Consider the following 13,802-nt stretch of genomic DNA (forward strand, 5'->3'; position numbering starts at 1 on the left):
GAATGTGGTGGGGGCTGGGAGCCAGGACTCCTGGGTTCTCTCCCTGGCTCGGGAAGGGGAGTGGGGGCTAGTGGTTAGAGCAGGGGGGGCTGGGAGCCAGGACTCCTGGGTTCTCTCCCCGGCTCTGGGAGGGCAGTGGGGTCTGGTGGGTTAGAGATGTGGGGGCTGGGAGCCAGGACTCCTGGGTTCTCTCCCTGGCTCGGGGAGGGGAATGGGGGCTAGTGGTTAGAGCAGGGAGTGCTGGGAGCCAGGACTCCTGGGTTCTCTCCCTGGCTCGGGGAGGGGAGTGGGGGCCAGTGGTTAGAGATGTGGGGGCTGGGAGCCAGGACTCCTGGGTTATATACCTGGCCCTGTCTAGTACCCTTGCTATGCCTCAGTTTCCCCATCTCTAACATGGAGCTGATTCTGCCCTCTGTGCAGGGGTGGGGCGGACAAGCCGTGCTGGCAGACGCGACGGGGGAGGGGGCTGGCTCGCTAGCTTGGGAGTCGCCGGCCACCGCTTTGGATGGCGAAGCTCGGGCCCAGGCCGCTGGGCCTGCGGGGGATGCCCGCGGGGGATCCTGGCCCAGCGGCACGGCCGGGGTCGGTGGCGTCCTGCGCTGCCGGCAGGCGATTGGAGCAGGACCAGCCCGGCGGGTGGGGGCTGCGGGGAGGCCGAGTGGAGTCATTGGGTCTGGAAATTGGAGTGAGAACCAGGTACCTGCACTGACAGTGAGGGGAGGGATTCCCCTGCACCCAATGCAGCACTCGGGGGCGCTGTGCTCAGGGGCGCTCTCCCCTGGCAGGCAGGGCTGGCCCCAGGGGGCGCTGTGGGGCAGGGAGCAGGGCGGGGGACTCAGCAGGGGGCGCTCTCCCCTGGCAGGTAGGGCTGGCCCCAGGGCGGGGCATTGGGGCTCTGCAGACCGCCTGTCTCACAAATAACGGGGTTCGGGGCCCCAGGTTCCAGACAGCGCTTTGGTCAGGCTTGTCTGGGCAGCGCCTGGTGCAACAGGGCCCCCGGTCGGTGGGGTCTGGGCAGCGCCTGGCGCAATGGGGCCCCGATCTTGGTCAGGGGGGTCTGGGCAGCACCCAGCACAATGGGGCCCCTGGTCGGTGGAGTCTGGGCAGCGCCTGCCACAACGGGGCCCCGATCTTGGTCAGGGAGTTCTGGGCAGTGCCCGGCGCAACGGGGCCCAATCTTGGTCAGGGGGTTCTGGGCAGTGCCCCGCGCGACAGGGCCCCGATCTCGGTCAGGGGAGTCTGGGCAGTGCCCGGCGCGACGGGGCCCCAATCTTGGTTGGGGGGGGTCTGGGCAGCGCCCGGCGCGACGCGGGTGCAAAAACTGATGGCGGAGTCTGTGTAACGGGGTGAGAAGCTGTTTATTGGGGTGCCAACAGGCAGATCGGGGCAGGGGCTGGAGGGCCGGTAGGGACCCGTTTCCATGTGGCCGCGGGGCAGCGCCCTGTCCCTCGACAGCGGCTCACTCCAGGGCGTCGGGTTCCAAGTCCCAGTTGGGGTTCTCCGCCCGGACCTTGGGCCCCCCGCTCTTCTTGGCTACCAGGATGTGGCTGACGCCCAGCAGGGTGGTGGCCGTGTGGACGGCCAGGCGGATGGCCCTCTCCTTGACCAGCAAGGAGTCCAGCACCCCCTCCCGGGCCGCGTCCATGGTGGGAGCCCCCCCCTCGCCCAGCTGGACGCCGGCCGTGGCCGTGCCCAGCTGGTGCAGGGCCTCCAGCGCCGCCATGGTCTCGTTGACCGGCAGCCCAGCGTTCTCGGCCAGCGCCGCCGGCAGGGTCTTCAAGGCCTGGGCGAACTCCAGGATGGCGTACTGCTCCGGGCTGGGGATGTAGGTGCCCAGCGTGGCCAGCCGCACGGCCAGGGCCATCTCCACGGCCCCTGCCCCGGGCAGCAGCCGGCGGTCGCCCACCAGGGCCTTGTAGGTGTTCAGCCCGTCCGTCACCGCCTCCTCCAGGCTGCAGAGCAGCTCGGTGGTGGCACCCCGCAGCAGGACAGTGGCCACGGGGCAGGATCCGCCGTCCTGGCGGAAAACCACCACGGCCGTGCTCCCGATCTCGGTCAGGTAGACGTGCCGGCAGTGCCCCAGGGCGCCGGGCGGCGGGGGCACCAGGCTGGCCAGTGGGACGGCACCCACGGCCCGGCAGAGGCGTTGCAGCTCCAGCCGGGAGTTGAGCCGCACCACCATCAGCCCCAGCTGGTCAGCGTACTGCAGGGCCAGCGGGTCCACCCGCCCGCCCACCACCACCACGCCGGCCCCCTCCTCGGCAATGGCCCGGACGCGCCGCCCAAGCAGCTCCTCCTCGCTGTACGCCCGCATCTCTGCTGGCCCCTGGAACAGCATCGTGCCCTTGGTCTCGGTGTGGGCCAGGCCGAAGGGGCAGCAGTAGACGGCGATCCGGGCCTGGTGTGCCTGGTGCGCCCGGCTCTCGGCCTCGGTGCAGAAGACCATGCCCTCCAACAGGCAGGAGTCAGTGACGCTGCCCCCCGGCACCTGGCAGAGGCGCACGTTATCGGGCTCGAAGGTGCCTTCCGGGCTCAGCGCGGCCACGCAGCACCGGGCCACCAGCCCGGTGAGGAAATCCTGGTAGCCGAAGAGCTTGCTGCCCACGGCGGTGCGCAGGGCCCAGGCCACGCTGTCCGGGTCCCGGAGATCTGCCAGCGTGTGGCAGGCCAGGCCGGGCAGCAGCCTCACAGCCTCCTTGCAGGCCACCTCGTAGCCGTCCCGCACGGCGGCCACGGGCAGCCCGGCACGCACCAGCTTCTCGGCGTTGTCCAGCAGTGCCCCGGCCAGCAGCACCACGGCATTGGCTCCGTCGCCCGTCTCCTCCTCCTGGGCCTGGCTGGCCGCGCCCAGCATCCGGGCCACTGGGTTCTCCAGCTCCAGCTCCCGCAGGATGGTGCCGGCGTGGGCCGTGAACAGGGGCTTGCCCAGGTGGGTGATCACCAGTTTGCTGCGGCCCAGCGGCCCATAGGAGGTGCGGAGGCACAGGGCCAGGGCCCGGCAGGCCGTGATGTGGCTGAAGAGCGACTCCTGCAGGCCGGAGAAGTACCTGGTGCCGGCTTTGAGCAGCTGGGGCAGGCCAGGGGGCAGGGGCACGTGGGCAGCCATGGCCTGAGGGGAGAGAGACAACCAATAGCCACGTTACGACTGGCTGGGGCGGGGAATGGGGCACGGGGCCTGTCCCCTCTAGGGGGCGCTGGCTCCCCTCCAGGCCCAGGCCGGGGACTGGCTGGCTCAGGGGGGGCAGGGAATGGGGCACGGGGCCTGTCCCCTCTAGGGGGCGCTGGCTCCCCTCCAGGCCCAGGCCGGGGACTGGCTGGCTCGGGGGGGCAGGGAATGGGGCACGGGGCCTGTCCCCTCTAGGGGGCGCTGGCTCCCCTCCAGGCCCAGGCCGGGGACTGGCTGGCTCAGGGGGGGCAGGGAATGGGGCACGGGGCCTGTCCCCTCTAGGGGGCGCTGGCTCCCCTCCAGGCCCAGGCCGGGGACTGGCTGGCTCGGGGGGGCAGGGAATGGGGCACGGGGCCTGTCCCCTCTAGGGGGCGCTGGCTCCCCTCCAGGCCCAGGCCGGGGACTGGCTGGCTCGGGGGGGCAGGGAATGGGGCACGGGGCCTGTCCCCTCTAGGGGGCGCTGGCTCCTCTCCAGGCCCAGGCCGGGGACTGGCTGGCTCAGGGGGGGCAGGGAATGAGGCACGAGGCCTGTCCCCTCTAGGGGGCGCTGGATCTGGGGTGGTTTCCCCGCCCGACAGCCCCTATCGCCAGGGTTACCCACCGCCAGGGGCGACCCCGTCCCCGGACACGCCGCCCGGCTCTGCTCACGGTGCGAGCGAGAGGCAGGGACTCGGATGCCGGGGTCCTCTCGCCGGCACCGGGGGGCCGGTAACCGACTGCTGCAAACCGTAAGTAAACGGTCGATGTCACAGTGGCGCCTTCCGCGCGGGCGCTGTCCTGCCACCCCATTGGCTGGAATGGCAGCGAGGTCAGCACTGGGTGGGGCAGCGGGGGTGGGACGACAAGGGTGGAAGCAGAATCACAGGAGTTGGGAGGGGGAAGGAGCCAGGAGAGTCCAGGATTCCCCCCCTCTCCCCCACCGCAGGGCTGCCTCCTCCAGCAACCTGAAACCCGCCTGTCCATCATCTCAGGACTCCGCCTCCCTTGGGGTGCCAGTTCCATCCCAGAGCTGGCTGCATTTCCACAGCACTGGGCAGAGCTACCCTGCACCTGCCCATCCATCCACCCCCAGACCTGAGACTCTGCCTCCCCGCTGGTGCTGGGTGCCAGTTAGCTTCTGCCCATACCTTGGATAGATAGATAGAGGGGGTGGATGGGGATAGATAGATCGATAGATAGATAGAGGGGGTGGATGGGGATAGATAGATAGATAGCGGGGGTGGATGGGGATAGGTAGATAGATGGAGGGGGTGGATGGAGATAGATAGATAGATAGCGGGGGTGGATGGGGATAGGTAGATAGATGGAGGGGGTGGATGGAGATAGATAGATAGCATGTACAAGGATGGATGGATAGATAGCTGTGTATGGGGATGGAGGGGTGGATAGCTGGCGTGTGTGGGGATGGATGGACGGATGGATGAATGGATGGATAGATGGCGTGTACGGGGATGGATGGATGGATGAATGGATGGATGGCTAGATGGTGTGTATGGGGATGGATGGATGGATGAATGGATGGATGGCTAGATGGTGTGTACGGGGTTGGATGGGGGATAGATGGCGTATATGGGGATGGATGGATGGCTAGATGGCGTGTACGGGGTTGGATGGGTGGATAGATGGCGTATATGGGGATGGATGGATGGATGGATGGCTAGATGGCATGTACGGGGATGGATGGGTGGATAGATGGCGTGTGTGGGGATGGATTTATGGCTGGCTGGCTGGCTGGCTGGCGTATACGGGGATGGAAGGGCGGATAGATGGCGTGTATGGGGATGGATGGGGGATGGAAGGGGGGATAGATGGCATGTATGGGGATGGATGGGGGGACGGAAGGGGGGATAGATGGCATGTATGGGGATGGATGGGGGGATGGAAGGGAGGATAGATGGCATGTATGGGGATGGATGGGGGGACGGAAGCGGGGATAGATGGCGGGTATGGGGATGGATGGATGGATAAATCCATGTGTAGAGCAGCTGGCAATGGATGGAATAGATCCTCGCGGGCAGCATGTTGTTGGGGAAGACGGAGCAATCACACACATGCTGCATTCCCAATCCCTAGCTGTGTCTGGTCCCTAATCGTCTGAGTAAGACGCTCTTTGTGCCAGGAGCTAGCTGGGTGACTGGGGTGGCTGCTGCCTTCCATGCTGCAGCGGGACAGCCGGCTTGCTTTGCTCTCCCCACCCCCCGCCCGGACGGATGGCGAACCATTCTAAGGGGATGGTGCTTGGTGGAGGCTGATGGGCTCCCCTAAGTAACACTAGCTGGCACTGGCTTGGCCTATGAGAAGTCACCTTCTTCAGCCTTGGAGCAGAGGCCAGTTGGCGACACCCCTGGCGGCCAAGGTGCGCAGCGGCCGATGGCACCTTTCCCCGCACGCTGATCATCTGCTGCTCTCTGGTCAGCCTGGGGAGCCCTCGGCGGTCCCAGATGATCGGCCTGTTCCCGACAAGCCTTGGTATGAAACCCCAGCCTCTCCCCTGGCTGCCGACGGCACCTGCTCGTGCTGCAGGTGCCTGATTGATGGGAGTGGGCGAGGAAAAGTCCCTCGATAGCAAAGAGCCAGGAGGATGGGGGAATAAGGGGCCTTTGCCCTCTGTGGGGGGGCTAGGTCCAATCAGGGGAACTGGCTGGCTCCAGGTTCTCGACAAAGAGTACATAAAGCGTTCCCATTCCTTGGGCCTGTGGCTCATAGTGTGGGTAGCAATGCATTCTGGGACCTCCACCCCAAGGCCTGCAGCTCGTAGTGTGGGTAGCAATGCATTCTGGGACCTCCGCCCCGGGCCTGTGGCTCATAGTGTGGGTAGCAATGCATTCTGGGACCTCCACCCCAAGGCCTGCAGCTCGTAGTGTGGGTAGCAATGCATTCTGGGACCTCCGCCCCGGGCCTGTGGCTCATAGTGTGTGTAGCAATGCATTCTGGGACCTCCGCCCCGCGCCTGTGGCTCGTAGTGTGTGTAGCAATGCATTCTGGGACCTCCGCCCCGGGCCTGCGGCTCATAGTGTGTGTAGCAATGCATTCTGGGACCTCCGCCCTGCGCCTGTGGCTCGTAGTGTGTGTAGCAATGCATTCTGGGACCTCCACCCCGAGGCCTGCAGCTTGTAGTGTGTGTAGCAATGCATTCTGGGACCTCCACCCCGAGGCCTGCGGCTCATAGTGTGTGTAGCAATGCATTCTGGAACCTCCGCCCCGGGCCTGCGGCTCGTAGTGTGTGTAGCAATGCATTCTGGGACCTCCGCCCCGGGCCTGCGGCTCGTAGTGTGTGTAGCAATGCATTCTGGGACCTCCGCCCCGTGCCTGTGGCTCATAGTGTGTGTAGCAATGCATTCTGGAACCTCCGCCCCGGGCCTGCGGCTCATAGTGTGGGTAGCAATGCATTCTGGGACCTCCGCCCCGGGCCTGCGGCTCATAGTGTGTGTAGCAATGCATTCTGGGACCTCCGCCCCGGGCCTGCGGCTCGTAGTGTGTGTAGCAATGCATTCTGGGACCTCCGCCCCGGGCCTGCGGCTCGTAGTGTGTGTAGCAATGCATTCTGGAACCTCCACCCCGGGCCTGCGGCTCATAGTGTGTGTAGCAATGCATTCTGGAACCTCCGCCCCGGGCCTGCGGCTCATAGTGTGTGTAGCAATGCATTCTGGGAGCTCTGCTCCAGGCCTGCGGCTCGTAGTGTGGGTAGCAATGCATTCTGGGAGCTCTGCTCCAGGCCTGCGGCTCATAGTGTGTGTAGCAATGCATTCTGGAACCTCCGCCCCGGGCCTGCGGCTCGTAGTGTGGGTAGCAATGCATTCTGGGAGCTCTGCTCCAGGCCTGCGGCTCCTAGTGTGGGTAGCAATGCACTCTGGGAGGTCCGCTCACATTGGGGTACAGCAATGCACTGGGGGAGCTCTACTCCTGTTCGGTTGGTGCAATGCATTCTGGGACTGATGCTAAGCTCTGATAAGCAACCCCTTCTGCTGCATAATGGGAGCTATTATCCAGACCTTGCGGGGCGGGGGGGGGGGGGATTGAATTCCTCCCTCAGGGAATTTGAGGAGACCCTCTCCTTCTTCCCACCCATTTCCCCCCAGCTCTCCAATCAGCTGCCTCTCTGGCCAAGATTGACAGTTTTTCCTAGGCCCACCCTTCCCTTCTGCTCCCACCGCCCTCCTCCTGATTCTCCAATCAGGCGCCTCTCTTGGTAGGATTGACAGACCCATCCCAGTCGCTCCTCCTCACCAACTGTCACTCAAGCGGCGCGCGCTCTTCTCCCCTCCCACCAACCGCCACTCAAGCGGCGCGCGCTCCTCCCCCCGGCCCTCTCGTGATTGGTTCCCTCCCAGGCTCGCGCTCCTCCCCGCAGCTTCCGTTGCTCGGTTGCCCGGGGAAACGCTGGGGGTGGGCGGGGCTCGAGGGGTGAGTTGGAGCGGAGCGTGCGGGACAGGGGTGAGGTGGGGTAGGAATGAGGTGTGGGGGAGGGGGCAGGTTGAAGGAGGGAGGGGCACATATGAAGGGGAGGGGGCAGGTGGGAAGTGGGAGGGGCAGGTTGAAGGAGGGGGCAGGTGGGAGGGGTAGCTGTGGGGGAGGGGGCAGGTGGGAAGTGGGAGGGGCAGGTGGAAGGAGGGGGTAGTTGTGGGGGGAGAGGACAGGTGCGGGGAAGGGCAGGTGGGAGGGGTAGCTGTGGGGGAGGGGACAGGTGGGAAGTGGGAGGGGCAGGTTGAAGGAGGGGGTAGCTGTGGGGGGAGGGGGCAGGTGTGGGGAAGAGCAGGTGGGAGGGGTAGCTGTGGGGGGAGGGGCAGTTGGGAAGGGGAGGGGCAGGTTGAAGGAGGGGGTAACTGTGGGGGAGGGGGCAGGTGGGAAGTGGGAGGGGCAGGTGGGAAGGGGAAGGGGCAGGTGGAAGGAGGGGGTAGCTGTGGGGGGAGAGGACAGGTGCGGGGAAGGGCAGGTGGGAGGGGTAGCTGTGGGGGAGGGGACAGGTGGGAAGGGGGAGGGGCAGGTTGAAGGAAGGGGTAGCTGTAGGGGGAGGGGGCAGGTGCGGGGAAGGGCACGTGGGAGGGGTAGCTGTGGGAGCAGGGGTAGGTGAGGAGTGGGGCAGGTGGGAGGGGTAGCTGGGGGGAGGGGGAAGGTGGGAAGTGGGAGGGGTAGGTATGGGGGAGAGGGGAGGGAAGGGGCAGGTTGAAGGAGGGGGTAGCTGGGGGGAGTGGGCAGGTGAGGGGAGGGGCAGATGTGAAGGGGAGGGGGCAGGTTGAAGGAGGGGGTAGCTGGAGGGGAGGGAGCAGGTAAGGGGAGGGGCAGGTGGGAGGGGTAGCTGTGGGAGCAGGGGCAGGTGGGAAGTGGGAGGGGTGGGTGTGGAGTGGAGGTGAGGTGAGGGGCATGTTGCAGAGGGAGGGGTAGGTGTGGGGGAGGGGGCAAGTGAGGGTAGGGGGTAGGTTGCAGAGGGAGGGAGTAGATGAGGGAAGGGGCAGGTGGAAAGGGTAGCTGTGGGGGAGGTGGGCAGGTGAGGGGAGGGGCCAGATGTGAAGGGGAAGGGGAAGTGTCTGAGGGGAGGGGCAGGTTGAAGGAGGGGGCAGGTGGGAAGGGTAGCTGTGGGGGGGCAGTTGTGAAGTGGAGGAGAAGGGACGGGAGGGGAGCTGCTGGGGGAGAGGGCAAATGAGAAGAGGGAAGGGGTGTGTGGGGGATGGGGACAGTTGTGAGTGGAAGGGGACGGGTGTGAGGGGAGGGGAGAGGGTGAGTGGGGGAGAGGAAGGAGGGAGGGGAGGGGGTGTCAGGTGCAGGAGAGAGGGGGAGGCAGGAGTTAGGTGGCAAGTAAACGAGTGTGGGACCCACGTGTGGTAGGGGAGGGGGCAGGTGGGAGTTGGAGGACGGGTTGGAAAGGGGGCAAGTGAGTGGCTGGGGTGGGGAGGAAGGGGGCAAGTGTGAGGTGGGGAAGGTGGGTGGGGGGGCAGGTGGGTTCGGGAGGGGGCAGGTGAAAACAGGTAACAGCCGTTAATGGGAGGGAACATTTTCCCGGGAAGAGGCCAATGGCTTTGAGGAGGAGGAGGAAGAGGGACCGAATCTAGGCGCAGATGGGTGGCCCAGAGACAGGAAGTGACGTCCCCAAAGGCACGGCTCCTTCGTGGCGGGGCAGGAACAGAACTCCTGTTCTCCATGGCTCTGGGCCGGGTGCCATCATTTACCCCAGAGCAAGTGGTGTAAAAGCCACCCGAAGAGCATGGTAGCAGGGGAACAGAGTCTCCTGCTCTAACCCCCTAGACCCCACTCCCCTCCTAGAATCAGGGATAGAACCCAGGAGTCCTGACTCCCAGCCCCCACCCCCGCTCTAACCCCTTCGATCCCACTCCCCTCCCAGAGCTGGGAATAGGACCTTGACCCTCTGTCCCGCCTGCTCTGTTTGACTGTTTTTCCTTCCAGTGATGCCGTCGGTTTCCTAAATACAGGTTTGGTTTTTTCACAGAGCCTTTGGTGAACAATGAGTGCTCGCCGCCGCGGCACGCCTGGCGACAAAAAGCAGCGCAAAAGTGCTGTGCGGAGACCCACCTTGGTATCGGATAGTGAATTGGGTCTGCCGGCACCCCCCCCGGAGGAGACTGGTATTTCCCCAAACCCTTTACTAGCGCTGCCTGCTGCGCAGATGATCCAACTCTCTGAGTGCCCCGTAGCTCCCTGGGCTTCCTGGGAGTCACAAGTGCTCAGCACCTCTGCAAATCCTGCCACTAGCTCTATATACCCTAATTTGTACCAAACCTGGCTGCAAAGGTCATATCAAATAACTAGTGATTTCACCAGACTGCAGCACCTTGGGCCTTGTCTACACTACTCTCTTAGGGCCTGGTTTTCAAGTGCTGAGCTGAAGTCAGTGAGAGCTGCAGGCCCTTAAATTCCCCGCCATTGTTTTGACGATTGCAGCTCCACCACTGGACATAGGAGTGACAAGGTTCTCCTGGGTCATGGAGTCTGGTCCCCTGCTGTCCCAGGTCACCCTGTCATATCCCGTTTAAACTTATCACACTCCAGTTTCAAACTAGTTAGGTTGTTTGCCCCCACGATTCCTACTGGGGGGCTGTTCCAGAACCTCTCTCTAAACCTTCCAGCACCGTGAGAACCTCAGACGTGGGTTGTATAAGCCCAGGCACCAAGACCCACTAGGAGATAGATCTTTCAAAATCCGGCCCACTCCAGATGAGTAAACCACAGGAGGAAGGCCGGAAGGTCGGGTTAGAGTTAGAAACCTTCTTCTCATTTCCAGCCTAGATTTATTCCTGGCCAGTTTATCCCCTTTTATTCCTGTGTCAACATTGTCCTGGACAGGGTTTGGGCATTTTAGTCACCATAAAATTCACCTAACCCGGTGGTTTTCAACCTGTGGTCCTCAGACCCCTGGGGGTCTGCAGACTATGTCTAAGGGGTCTGCGAAAGGTTGTCGTTCCCATAGAATAATGGTTTTCAACCTGTGGTTCATGGGGGGTCCGCAGACGGTCTATCATTTCCAAAGGGGGCTGCAGCTCCATTCCAAAATTTTCAGAGGCCCGCAAATGAGAAAAGGTTGCAGACCGCTGGTCTAACTTGCTCTCAGCAAGTCTGTTATGATGACAGTAGCACTGGAGTGCTGCATCGTACAAACACCCGCTGAGGGATAGTCCCTGTCGCAGAGCTAACAATCTCGCTAGACAAAGGGTGAGAATGAAACAGAGGCCCGGGAACTTGCCCACGGCTATACAGCAGATCTCGGGCAGAGCCAGGAATAGAAGCCAAGTCTGTTTGGTCCTAGTGCAGTGGTGTAACTACAGGTCCACATGAGATGCTGGTTAAAATCCAGGCAGCAATCTGGGTCCTTTCTGCACACTGCTGGAACTGTGAGGGTGGGAAGTTATACCAGACATAAAAATGTCCAGTGTCGGCCTCACCTTGTGAAATCAAACCCAGTGTTACCGTCGTGGCCTCCTGGTATAGGGAGTGAAGTGCAGCCCAAGCCTTCACCCTATTAAAGATACAGGCAAGTTGAAGACATCTGCTAGTCTTTGTGGCACCTTAGAGGCTAACAAATTTATTAGAGCATAAGCTTTCGTGGGCTACAGCTCACTTCTTCGGATGCATAGAATGGAACATATAGTAAGATATATATATATATATATATACACACACACACACACAGATACAGATAAGTTGGAAGTTACCATACAAACTGTGAGAGGCTAATTAGTTAAGATGAGCTATTATCAGCAGGAGAAAAAAACTTTTGTAGTGATAATCAAGATGGCCCATTTAGACAGTTGGCAAGAAGGTGTGAGGATACTTAACTTAAGGAAATAGATTCAGTATGTGTAATAACCCAGCCACTCCCAGTCTACTCTGAAATCTGCTAGTCTTGTTCATTATAGGCACCCTCGAGCCCCAGCTGCTGTTACAATAGTTTTAATATATGGGTTTTTTTTTTGTAAAAAAGCCATCCACCTGGAGCTGGATTAGAACTGCCGTTGTAGCTGAGGCTCTTCATCCCACTCCCTAAACTAACTAGTCATCTCTGACATGGTGCCAGATGCAGCCACTGCTCTAGAGGTGAAAGTTCCTGTGTCCCATTCCCTGCCTCCCAAGAGCCAGCCAGTGCTCCCCATGTGGGGTGGGTCAAAACCAGTGTCCTAGAGGTGAAAGGCCCTATATCCTATCCCTTGCCCCCCATAAGCCAACTGGTCCCCCATGTGAGAGACAATACTGGAAAGCTTATGCTCAAATAAATTGGTTAGTCTCTAAGGTGCCACAAGTACTCCTTTTCTTTTTGCGAATACTGGAACTGATGCGCTAGAAGGGAAAAGCTCTGTCTCTCCGTCTCGGACCCCCGATCTATGCTGTCTTTTCAATCATTCCTTTCTTCAGACTTATCACTTAAAACTCCTAGCTGTAGATGTTTATCTTAATCAGGTCTGTGAGCCCCCCTCCCCCTCAAATTGTTTCCCTTCAGTGTGTTACCACAGTAACCCACCCTGATTTCCAGCAGCAGCTCTTCAGAGCTACACTAGCTCTTCCGTTCCAGTGATCATCGCTGCCTAATGTAACGTGCACGAAGCCAGCTCCGCTCAGAGCTTCTGCTCCAATCCAGACTGCTGCGACAGTCAGCGAAATGACATCCCCTGTCAGGCAGCTGAACGCTGGCTGAATTGGGAAGCACTTCCATGGGCGTGCTCCCTGGGAGATGAAGCCGCAGGAGGGTTTTATTCAGCAAGTGCAGAGGGTTTGATTCAGGACAAGGGAGCATGAAACAAGACAAAATGAAAGGGAGCAAAGATTAGGTCTGTAATACCAGCACCCAGGCCTGGCCTGACCGCCTGCTGGTCCCCCTTGACATACGCTGAGTCATCAGGGCCAGATGTAGACCTCCCCTGTTGGCAGCTGTCTCCCCTGGCCCGTCTGTCTCTCTGGCCGTTGTTGTGTGCAGAGTTGTTATAGCCATGTCTGTCCCAGGTTGCTCCCACCATCAGAAGTTGATCAAATATTGCCTCACCCACCTTGTCTGGCTAGCCATTCACGGTAACAAATCCCTTTAGAGCCAGCCACTCTGTTTTTTGGGTTCTTATATTGGGACAGCCTGGGCCTGATTTTCTGAGCTTCAGAGAACCCACGACTCCCGCTGGCGCCATTAGGAGCTGGGGATGCTCGGCACCTCTGAAGATCAGGGTCCAAATTTCTGAAATGGGGCCACGAGTATTAGAGGCGCCTGCGTTTGAACATGTGATGGCTAGTGACAGCCAGGAGGTCCTGCGCTGTGCACGGTGGTGGCTCAGAGCCGCACAGCAGAGGCAGATCTAGAACTCGGGATGTGTGCGCACAGCAGTCAGGAGGGGCGATGGCGGCATGTGTCGGCATATCCAAGCTAGCTTTAGTTGAGTTGGCTTGCTAAGAGTAGCAATGTAGTTGCGGCAGCGTGGGCTCGCTGGCTGAGGACAATCCCGCCCTGGCCCCTAGGTACAGATGCAGGCAGCTAGCCCCATGCTGCTGGCCTGCAGTTACACTGCTATTTGTAACAAGCTAGTTCGATCCAAGCTAGCTTGGGTATGCCTATGTGTGTTGTCCCAATTGCAGGGAAGATGTACGCAGAGTTTCTCCTGCTGCAGAAGCTCAGGCCCCTAGCACTTGGGCGAAAGGAGACTCTGCCTCAGCTCCTAGCAGCGCAGGGGCTAAGAAGCATGTGTGAATCGTTCGAGTCCATCCAGTGGCACACTCAGCAGTTCATTATAGAATCCAGGGCGGCCTGTCCTTCTGCAAGCCCTGCCCCATTGCATGTGCTGACTCCGTCCCTTCATTATCCACTAATAAGCTGTGCTGTTTCTAAAGCAGCAGCAGCAGGAGAAGAGGTGAGGGGGAGAGAAGTGGGGAGCTGCTGGTCAGGTGGCATTGCCACCACTCAGCAATGAGCTGGCCATTGGGTGGCAGCGGAGCAGGGGGAAGAGAGATGCTGGGCAGAGGGTAGATCACCAAACTGTGCTTTTTTCAATTCAGTAGGGCTTTATTGGCATGACAAGCTATATACAGAGTATTGCCAAAGTGTAAAAGGGAATGAATGGCTGTCAAGTCTGTCTCCGAGGCAGATACCAGCTACCCAGGAGGGGGACTCACACCGGGTTAGGGCTTTTATCCTGTGTCCATTTGCCGCTGC

At 61.1% G+C, this 13,802-nt stretch overlaps 1 protein-coding gene and 1 pseudogene across 1 annotated transcript in view; one reads left to right on the forward strand and one right to left on the reverse strand.

Moving 5' to 3' along the window:
* Positions 1-1,389: 1,389 nt before the first annotated feature.
* Positions 1,390-3,913, reverse strand: LOC141978868 (T-complex protein 1 subunit theta pseudogene; annotated as a pseudogene).
* A 3,659-nt stretch (positions 3,914-7,572) lies between these two features.
* DNAH2 (dynein axonemal heavy chain 2) overlaps positions 7,573-13,802 on the forward strand; it is a 110,010-nt gene continuing 103,780 nt past the window's right edge. The window contains exons 1-2 of the mRNA XM_074941231.1: positions 7,573-7,600; positions 9,609-9,744. Coding sequence (XP_074797332.1) covers positions 9,624-9,744 — 121 coding nt within the window. The 5' untranslated portion in view covers positions 7,573-7,600; positions 9,609-9,623. The remainder of the gene's footprint in view (positions 7,601-9,608; positions 9,745-13,802) is intronic.

This window comes from Natator depressus, chromosome 28 (genome assembly GCF_965152275.1).
Source record: "Natator depressus isolate rNatDep1 chromosome 28, rNatDep2.hap1, whole genome shotgun sequence".
NCBI lineage: Eukaryota > Metazoa > Chordata > Testudines > Cheloniidae > Natator > Natator depressus.